The sequence below is a fragment of the Cataglyphis hispanica genome, chromosome 18 (genome assembly GCF_021464435.1).
Source record: "Cataglyphis hispanica isolate Lineage 1 chromosome 18, ULB_Chis1_1.0, whole genome shotgun sequence".
Classification (NCBI taxonomy): domain Eukaryota; kingdom Metazoa; phylum Arthropoda; class Insecta; order Hymenoptera; family Formicidae; genus Cataglyphis; species Cataglyphis hispanica.
This window is the reverse complement of record NC_065971.1, coordinates 4150529-4161123: the sequence shown is the minus strand read 5'-3', so window position 1 is coordinate 4161123 and position 10595 is coordinate 4150529. Positions and strand designations below refer to the sequence as shown.

Below are 10595 nucleotides of genomic sequence, written 5' to 3'. Positions count from 1 at the left end.
TTATTAGATTTGTTTCTGCTATCAATTAAAATCCCCCATTGTAATTGAGCAATAATACGATAATTTAATAAAATATAGAAGAATCATGAAAACGCTCTGCATGAGATTTTTATCGAAACATGCTATAAAAATTATGCAATAAATTGTAATTATTTTTGTCGTACTGTCAAGAATACGCTGGCCCAAGGAAAAATTAGTTATTTCGTTTCATACTATTGGTACGCATTTTCTTTCCGTCTTATAGGGATTTTGTCATAAAAATCTAGCCTGTGTCTGATATATCTCGGGTCTCGGTCGGATAGGATGACGCATAAGCGCTTCGACTAACAGATTAATCAACAATCGTGGTACTGGGCTGCTGCGGAATGCATTTGGAGTAGTCTCGATGTTATTCTTCGAGCACAGTGCCACCGATCTCGATAATCGTGCGATGTGAAAGAAGTGGGACGAGACCGTCGCGTGTATCAGATTTTCTGAATTTGACATATGTAACATATAAGCTCTTCCGCTATTGGACGACAACAAAGCAACAGACCATAACAAAGCATGGAGGGAGGCGTAGCGGAAAATTCTGTTAGCACGGACATGAACAGGTCCGAGGACGAGATGGCTCTACAAGGATGTTGCAGTCCCAAGAAAATGCCCTACCGATTTTTGGGCCTGGCGCTCATGTGTCTACTCGGATTTGGTACGAACTGACGTAACTTCGCGGATACGTTGTTTACTGGGCAACGCGTCACTTCTTTATCTGTTACGACTGTCACCTCACAGCTGAAACGTGTCACTGTCAAAAGAGCGAATTGTTATCGCGGTGATAACGACGAATGAGATGCATCAATGAATAATTCGCTTGCTATCGCAAAATTTCATTCCGCGTTTCAGACTCTCGCGATTTTTGTATTTATATATTACGTGACATATATCTTTATTTAAAAATGAAATCATCTAATTCTTGAATTTTATTTGTGTGCAAAATGCATCTTTTAATATTGAATTTTATATGTTGTGCTTATTTATATTAAGATTTCTAATATTTAATGGAAATGTAAATAGATACTTTTAGCTACATTTATAAAAAAAATGTGGTACATAATAATATTTATTTGATGCTTTGCTTGTTTTTTTTGTTTTTTTTGTATATTTCTAAAAAAAATTTTACTTGCAATTTAATAGCTAAAATTAAAAATAGAGAGATAAAAACAATAAAAAAAAAATTAGTTGAAATGCAATTGAAATTGTTTGCATTCTCTCTTATATGCTTTCTTGTTATTAATTATAGAGAAAAATTTGACATACTGCTTAGATAAGACATGTCATGAATGCTCTCTTTGTATGATTTATCATGTTTATTTTTTCAATATGTTGTGTGATATTAGAATTTATGACACATAATGAAATTATGCATATGTGATAATATTGCTTTCATTTAATGAATTGTAAAACTTTTAGTGAATAATATTTTAATTTGTCTAATTGTAGATCATTGTATAAATTTTTTTTTTAGAGGAAAATTATCTCTCTTTACAAGATTATGCTTTAGCAAATACTTCAATAGATATTTGTCCTTTATTTCAGGATCGTATTTTTGTTTTGATAATCCTGGAGCATTACAGGATAATTTTAAAACTGACTTAAATATGTCAACAAGCACATTTGTTTTGCTATATTCCATATATTCTTGGCCGAATGTCATTTTGTGCTTCATTGGTGGATTTTTATTGGACAGTGTTTTTGGAATTCGGCTAGGTACTGTAATTTATATGGGACTCACATTGATTGGCCAAATCATTTTTGCAAGTGGTGCCTTTTTTGATGCTTTTTGGCTAATGATGCTTGGCCGATTTGTCTTTGGGTATGTATCTGTTTAAGTATTATATTTTACATTTATTGTATATCCTTTTATAAATTATAGAATCAAAAGCTATTTATTTGTTTCCTTCCAGAATCGGTGCAGAATCGTTGGCAGTTGCCCAGAATAGTTACGCAGTCCTTTGGTTCAAAGGTAAAGAATTAAATATGGTGTTTGGACTGCAGTTGAGCTTTGCGCGAGTAGGGTCGACTGTAAACTTTTTAGTAATGGAGCCAGTATACAATTATGTATCTAAATATTATAAGGGTCCAGAGTGCATTGGCATAGTTCTCTTTCTCGCTTCTGGAACTTGCGTGATGTCGATGATATGCGCGTGTATATTAGGCCTCATGGACAAACGCGCCGAAAGATTGCTTCGACGAGGAGAGGGACAAGAACCGCAAGTTGTTAGTCTAAAGGACGTTAAGGATTTCAAGCCGATCTTTTGGTTGATTGCACTTATTTGCATCGCTTATTATGTTGCTATATTCCCCTTTATCGCTTTGGGAAAGTAAGTGCATGATAGCGTAAACACTTATTATATAAAACGATTTTCAAATTGCAAATCAAGCGCGTGAAATATTTTTTAAAATAATGTCGATAATGATATTGTATTACGCGATTCGTTCCATATGAGCACGAATTAACTTATTCTTATTCTTCGTTTATAATTTTACATATTAGAAAAGGAGTTAATATTTCATTAATTTTTTTAGAGTATTTTTTGAACGGAAATACGAATTTGATCCATCTGCTGCAAATACAGTGAATTCTCTCGTTTACTCTATATCGGCGATATGGTCACCTGTATTAGGTTACTTAGTAGATAGAACAGGCAAAAACGTATCATGGGTATTTATTAGTATATGTGTGACTATCCTTGCACATGGATTGCTCGCATTTACCTATTTGAATCCTTATGTGTGTATGGTTCTCATGGGATTAGCATATTCCATGCTCGCTAGCAGTTTATGGCCTTTAATCGCTCTTGTCACACCAGAGCATCAACTTGGTACTGCTTATGGAATGTAAGCACACTTTATTGCTTATTGTAGCGAAATAATGCTAAATAATAAAGAAAATATTGATATAATGTTTTTTTGCAGAGCACAAGCTGTACAAAATTTAGGCCTTGCCGTAGTATCAATTGTAGCTGGCATAATTGTCGACAAAGGAGGGTATTTAATGCTTGAGATGTTCTTCCTTGGTTGGCTCTGGGGTGAGTGTTTTTGTGAACTTGAAATCCAAATAGTTAGTGCGCGTTTTACTGTTTATAATGTAAAATTTTATAAGTGACATATTTTACATATTGTAATCAGTTTCATTGATAACCGCTGGTGCAATCTGGGTATCGGACATAGCAACAAGCGGTGGTTATCTTAATATGACGCCAGGACAAAGAGAACGATATGAGGCATTTCGATGTATGCCTGAGAATTTGGAACGAGAAAAATTATTGTCGTCGGAGTGCACATCGGATTTTTCAGCGGATAGTCTTATGCAACCACAATCTGATATTAGTATACGAAACCGTTACTTGTCTCGCATTGGTGCAATGGTAAATCCTATTTTAAGATATATATATATATATATATATTTTTTTTATCTGTTTAAGATGTTATATATATTTTTAATTTACATGAAAAACATATACATAAAAAATTTTTAAAGATTTTTAAAGACTTAAATATATTTAAATAAATTAAGGTGTCTTTTTTAACAAGAAAACGGTATTCTAATATTATTTAATATGACAAAAGGTATTTTTTTGTATCACATTGATATCATATAACTAATAAATGAAAAATATAAATTTTAATATTAAATAATCTTTTTAAATTGTAGGTACCACCGCATGCAGTAACACCGATTCATCGAGCATTACGATGATATGCACAATCTAGTTGGAAATTTATAAATAGATATGTAAAAGAGCTTTTAAATCTCGTCAAAGTGTCTATTCACTGTGTCTTCCTATTATACACAGCTTGATCTGTGATAATTCCGTAATGCATTTAAATCGAAATACTGTTCTGACGATGTCTCGAAATATTTTTTTTAATTAATGTTGGTTTTTATATTTTATATGAAACAATGATGTATGACTAATGCTTCATAGTTATCATTGGATATAAGAACAATCGAGTCATTCTCTATCTTTAGTTTTTAGAAGTGTTACGGGATTACTTAATTTATAAAATAATGACATGTATCTTGTCATATGTAATATATCTTGATGTAATATTGTAATAAATGAATGTTTGATCTCTCTGATTAAGAAGTTAACCCATATTCTTAGAAATATCTCAACAAACTTTAGACATATTAAATGAACTAATGAAAAATGAAACATGATGTTCCTAAATTGCCAGCTTCTTTTCAACTGTAATAGAATTTTTGTCTAATTTTTAATAAATTCAATATATTGAATATATTGAATTTACTAATATTCATTTGTGATTACTGATTACTGTTTCAATAAATATTTTCTTTTTTTTACGGAGTTATATATATATATATATATATATATATATATATATATATATATATATGTAAAATTATAAAATGATATATATATATATATATATATATTAATTGTGTGAAGCTAAATCCTTAATTTTGAAAATTACAAGAAATCGTCTCTTTATGAAAGAGGCTTCTTGTATAATTTTTATTTGGATCATTTTTTCAGAGAAATTCAATATTATAGTCAATATTATATTTTTTAAATATTAAGAAATAATTTGACATTTTTTTAGAAAAGATTATTTAAAAAAACATATATCGTATAATTATTTACTGTAATATCATAGTTGTGTATTCCGGAATCATTGTTACTGAATTACGCTATTGTCTCTTGCATACAGGTTTTGTACATGTTTTGTTTATTCTAAAAACTATAATTATAATCAAAATTTCCCGCTTTTCTGAAAATACATAAAATGATTTTTATCTGCGCATCGCTGCATCCAACAATATAATGTAAAAATCCTATGCTACAGTGTCATTGCCATACTTGTCGAGAGGGCGTTCAAGAAGCGAAACAGCTGTAGCGTGCAACACGTGTTTGGTGGTATTTGGCTGATCGTGCTGCGAACAATATTTCGCATATTCGCGCACGAGGAGTTTACGAGATGAGGGTCCACGACGACGCGGATTCCAAATACAACATGATGGGGAAGTCGTCCAAGATGGCCCTGAAACGGCCCAACACTGTCGTGTTTCACGAAAAATCCAACAAAGTGCAGAAAATGAATGAAAATAACAAGTGCAACAATTTTACGAATGGAACAAAGACTAACGATAAGGTGAACGTTAGTTTGCATCAACGAAGAAAATCATTGCCCGTCTACATGCATCGTAAAAGGTAAGAAAACGTTCTCTTTTTTTGTAGCTTTCACGTGTCATATGCATCAATCTAAAATGACGTTCATTTGTGTACATACACGCGGTGTATACAGGATGTTTCAAAATGGAGAAATACGGCGTACATGCTTTACGAGCGTTTAGTCAATAGAGAGAAAAAGAGAGAGAAGGGGAAATTCTGCATATATATATTACTGTTCGATAAGGTATATTCTGGTACGCGAGAATTTTGCTTATCAGATAATTAGATTCATTGATGCAATCTGTAAAAAGTTTAAGAATTAATTTCCAAAAAATCGTTAACTTTAAAAATCGCAAATCCTTAATTTTAAAATTCTGATGTTTTAATTTTTGACACAATATATTTAGTAATGTACACCGCATATGAAACAATTTATAATTCCGGAAAACGGAATAGCATTAGAGTTTTTTATTCATTCTTATGAATATATCTCATTTGAACAAGCAGTATTTACTCTTAGAGAAAACTCTTTCTTCTCTATTGTGTATATATTTTTTATTTACTTTTTATATTTTTAGAATCTATTTATATGAAAATGTTGCCTAATTTATACACATGTAAAGTGCCAATGATTGTGTCTCTCTCCAAGAGATAATAATAAAGATAATAATAAATATTAATGAACAGAAAACACATTTTATGTATATATGTATTATAGTATTCTAACATTATACATTATTATATTATTATATTATAATATATATTATTATATACAGTGTTATATTATTTATAAATATTATCATCTATTTATCTCTGAATCATTGTTTAAGAGGAGCAATCGCGCTTGTGGGTTTTCAGATTATTGGAAGAGATACGTCGACACTCTACTCTAATTATAATAGGCGAAACCGGCAGCGGTAAGACCACACAGATTCCGCAGTTGTTGCTTCAGACCGGTATAGTCGGCACGTCCGGCTGCATCGGCATCACGCAACCACGCAGGATAGCGGCGGTCAGTATAGCGCGCCGAGTTGCTCAAGAGCAGGGAGTGAAGCTGGGAAAATTGGTGGGTTACTGCGTACGTTTCGAGGATTGCACCTCCTCGCATACGCAGATAAAATATCTGACGGACGGCATGATGGTGCGAGAGGCGATGACTGACGAGATCCTGTCAGATTATTCGGTACATTATGTATAATTATTATTAAAGTAACATTATTAAAAAGACACAAATATATGTTTGGAGACAATGAAAAATAAAGAGCTTGATCGCGATATCCTTTTTCGGAAAGAGCTGAAATTCTTCATTAAAGACATATGATACATTTAATATTTAATAAATTATAATTATACAATAAAATAATGCAATTAGTATAAAAAAATTGCATTAAAATGCTGAAAAAGAGATGTAGAAATTCTTTAATGCATTTTTTATTTTTTCTCCATAAATATTAAAAAATGTTGTTATTCAACTTCTAAAGACATAATGATAATTTCAGTTTTATCATTTATTAAAAATATTAAAATATTTAAATCTATTATTTTTAAATATATTAAATATTAGATAGGATAAACTGACTATATGAATTACCGATTTGATGAGAAAATTAAAAAAAAATCATAAAAATTAACATATATAAAATGTAATAGTTCTAAAATATTATATAAAACAATAAAGTTTATAAATTTACGACAGGTAGTGATACTTGACGAAGCTCACGAGCGATCTGTACAAACCGACGTTCTATTCGGAGTGACGAGACGAGCGCAGAATTTGCGAAAGTTAAAGAACCTACCGCCCTTGAAACTTTTGATTATGTCAGCCACAATGGATCCTAATAAGTTCAAAGAGTACTTCCAGGCACCAGCCTTGTATCTGGAGGGTCGTCAACATCCCGTGAGAATTTTTCATGCAGTTTCCACGCAGCAAGACTATGCATTCGCTGCACTAGTTACGGCGTTTCAAATTCATCGTCAGGTACCTGCAAAGTAAGTATTACACTTGTAATACTTTCTAATACGGAATATGAAATATGTTTACATTATGTAAAGTACATGAAAGTGAAGTGTCTGTTCTAGAATAAATTAAAACTAGAATCTTATCTGAGAATCTGTTATTGTATAATACGATATTGTATAACACGAGAATATGTTATTGTATAATAATGTTGCTAATATGCATTTGGTCTTTGGCTTTTATTTTCCAGTGAGGATATTCTGATTTTCTTGACTGGTCAAGAAGAAATAGAAGCAGCTGTGATAGCTGCCCGACAAGTGGCTAAACAATTGGATGAACAGAAGTATCCGCCGCTAAAAGTTTTTCCCTTATACGCAGCGCTGCCCACTCACCAACAATTAGAAGCCTTCAAACCTTCGGCACTGGGAATGCGGAAATTAATATTGTCTACAAACGTCGCTGAAACATCTGTTACAATTGGTGGTACGTATATATGCTCTTTTTATTTCTTTTATTTTATTTTTTTAAATAAAATATGGAAAATAATAAATGTTTTTTACTAGTGTTGAAATTTTTTATTTATAAACGTCAAATAATTATAATGTTATAAAATATAAATATAGAAAATTTAGTTTCAAAAGTCTTTTTTTAGGAGTAATGGAAATAAGTACGTGTATTGCAATATTAATTATGTTACAAATTATTACGCTTGGTTTAATTACACAATGTCCGCGATTGTTGAACTTATTGTTATTTGAAATATCTGATTTAAAAAATTGATAAGGTAATTAAACATAGGAATTCGTCATGTGATCGATACCGGTGTTGTCAAAGCGCGAACTTATCATCCAACAACGGGATTAGACATGTTGAGGGTTGAAAAAATTTCACAAGCTCAAGCTTGGCAAAGAGCGGGCAGAGCCGCTCGCGAATCGCCGGGTAGGTGTTATAGAGCATATACCCGAGAAGAATTCGAGAAGATGAAGAACATGCCGGTGCCAGAAATTCAAAGGTGTTCTCTCGCGGGAGTTGCTCTTCAACTGCTCGCGATTGGTGTTGATATTACTACCTTCGATTTCATGGACAAACCACCCAAGGAAGGCGTAGATGTGGCTGTGAAATGTTTAGAGAAGCTAGGTGCGGTTAAAGGTACGAATTCTTTTTTTTCTATTTGTATATTTATTTGCAATAGAAGATATTTAAATATTATTTGTTAAATAAGAGAATTCTATTATTCTACTTAGATATGTTAATATATTCCACTTAGATATGTATATATAAAAATAATGCATTAAATTTTGTTTATATAATTTTCACAAAATAATTGATTTTTTTTATTTAATAAATGTAATAAAAAGTATAAGAGACATTATTTCATATTGAAATTGAGACAAGATATAAAAAAAATTATTAATTAACGATTGTTTGCTTAACGATTGATTGATTAATATCTTTGTACCATTATATTGAGCGTGCTGCCAATAACGAGAGTCATTCTCTGATCGAGACGCACAGTAAAGTTCTTATATTCTTTTTAAAAGGATCTCCACCGCAGCTGACTACACTCGGCCGTACGATGTCATTATTCCCATTAGATCCTCGATTTACCAAAGTGATCCTCGCATCGGTGGAACACAGGTGTCTAGAGGAAGCACTGACGGTTGTTTCTTTACTATCAGGGGAATCGATTTTTATGGATCCACCTACAAAGAGGGAACAAGCTCACAATGCACGTTCACGGTATGGCTCTTGCACAATCTATTTATTGCCTAAAAAGAAAATAAAATCAAGATGAAAACTTTATGATTATTTTTTACAGAGAATACATAATAAAATACATTTTCCTTTACAGTTTGTTAAGTTGGCTAAGTAAATCATTGTTTAGTGTTGTCGACTCATTGGGGATTTTCAGATTTGCTTCGCCTGAGGGAGATCACGTAACGCTGTTGAATGTGTTTCGAGCATACCGAAGTGTTACACAGAAGAAGGTGTGGTGCCACGAGAACTTTTTGCACCATCGAAATCTGGAGTACGCGTCGGAAGTAAGGCAACAGCTTGCGGCGCTGGCGGAACGTGCGAATTTGGAAAAGGCGAGCTGCGGAACGAATACGAAGCAGCTTAGAAAAGCTTTTCTCGAGGGACTCTACGAGAACCTCGCAGAGTTGCAGAGGGATCAAACGTACGTCACGGTAAGTAATGCCCTAAGTATTATATCTATATTTTCATTCTGCATTTTTCTAATTGTATGTGTTGTTCTATCATAATATGCATCAAATATTAACTCTTATATTAACCCTTTTCCCTGTTTCACTTAGGGTTCATTTTATTTATAATGCAATTTTATAATACTATATAAACATCTATAATAAATGAAACTAGAATTTTTATGGAGTTAAAGCTAAACTATTTGTTTTTACTTGATTGATTTTATAATTGAATTAATTCTATACAGGTATAAAAGTGATTTTATTATGAATAAATTTCTTTATTGTATTAATATGTATTTTTTTAGGCTCTTGTGTATATTCTTTATTATTATCAATACAATTATTTTCTCCACATTGTACTGAGACATTTTAATGATTTTTAATTAGCAATTAAAATTAATTGCTTTAGATTTTTAAATAATTATGCATTCGAAATTGATCGTTATTTTCTCTTTTACTAATATTTTATAAACTATTTGCTTCTTTTCTTTGACTGACAAAAATTTAAGAAAGATGTGGATACATCCGCAAGATATGTATACATGTATGTACATCACAACTATATCAAGTTATTTTTGCCTCCATATTCCTCTTCATTAGCTTTTGTCAGTATTTTTATCTCGAGATTTCTACAGTGACAAACAGGAGAATTTCCTTTAATTGTATTACGTGTTCAACATAGGTATACTCGAAGCAGCCGGTAACTATACATCCTTCTTCGACATTGCATGGTACAAAGTTGCCGTTGCTGCTGTTTACAGAGGTTGTAGCCACTGGAAGATGTTACCTCCGCGGTTTGTCTGTCATCGACCCGGCGTGGTTATCACAAAAGAATATCAGCCATGGAAAACACGGCTGACGCAATTTTTTATGCTGTATTATTTATACAGAGCTTATTTTTGTTGACACGAGATAAAGCGGGACAATTGAGGCCATCGAATAAATGTGTTGGCGCAATGATTTTTGACTGTTAATATTGATAACTATGACATTATAGTTACAAAGGAAAAAAATTATTGCGTTGCGTTTTACATATATTTATCCACATACATCGCAATTGTTCCATTTCATCTTCGATCATGTTGGCGGTTTTGTTGGAGATATATGCTATATATAATCAAGAAGAAAAACACTTTTCTACTACTTGTATACTTTAATGTAAGTTGTTATTGAATTTAGCTAATAAAAATTTTAATTATTATATGATGCATTATATTATACATCGAGAGAACCTAGGAATTCTATCCCCGTCGA

General features: G+C 31.9%; 2 protein-coding genes across 2 annotated transcripts; both read left to right on the top strand.

Moving 5' to 3' along the window:
• The first annotated feature begins 260 nt into the window (after positions 1-260).
• LOC126856267 (major facilitator superfamily domain-containing protein 1-like) lies at positions 261-4130 on the top strand. Its single transcript, XM_050604644.1, has 7 exons — positions 261-688; positions 1576-1852; positions 1944-2360; positions 2566-2877; positions 2956-3068; positions 3169-3407; positions 3695-4130. The coding sequence occupies exons 1-7, from the start codon at positions 547-549 to the stop codon at positions 3737-3739; spliced, it is 1545 nt and encodes a 514-aa protein (XP_050460601.1). The 5' UTR covers positions 261-546; the 3' UTR covers positions 3740-4130.
• Positions 4131-4887: 757 nt separating this feature from the next.
• On the top strand, positions 4888-10542 carry LOC126856259 (ATP-dependent RNA helicase DHX33). The gene is made up of 8 exons (XM_050604632.1): positions 4888-5216; positions 6036-6360; positions 6874-7166; positions 7385-7617; positions 7933-8283; positions 8676-8874; positions 9047-9323; positions 10024-10542. The coding sequence occupies exons 1-8, from the start codon at positions 4984-4986 to the stop codon at positions 10198-10200; spliced, it is 2088 nt and encodes a 695-aa protein (XP_050460589.1). The 5' UTR covers positions 4888-4983; the 3' UTR covers positions 10201-10542.
• The last annotated feature ends 53 nt before the right edge of the window (positions 10543-10595 follow it).

Excerpts from the sequence above, each read along its gene's own strand:
- LOC126856267 (XM_050604644.1), top strand. The coding sequence starts at position 547 with ATGGAGGGAGGCGTAGCGGAAAATTCTGTTAGCACGGACATGAACAGG. Across the intron at positions 2,361-2,565 it reads CCCTTTATCGCTTTGGGAAA|AGTATTTTTTGAACGGAAAT; the intron begins GTAAGTGCATGA and ends TAATTTTTTTAG. Across the intron at positions 3,069-3,168 it reads CTTCCTTGGTTGGCTCTGGG|TTTCATTGATAACCGCTGGT; the intron begins GTGAGTGTTTTT and ends TATTGTAATCAG.
- LOC126856259 (XM_050604632.1), top strand. The coding sequence starts at position 4,984 with ATGAGGGTCCACGACGACGCGGATTCCAAATACAACATGATGGGGAAG. Across the intron at positions 7,167-7,384 it reads CATCGTCAGGTACCTGCAAA|TGAGGATATTCTGATTTTCT; the intron begins GTAAGTATTACA and ends TTTATTTTCCAG. Across the intron at positions 8,875-9,046 it reads GCTCACAATGCACGTTCACG|ATTTGCTTCGCCTGAGGGAG; the intron begins GTATGGCTCTTG and ends GGGGATTTTCAG.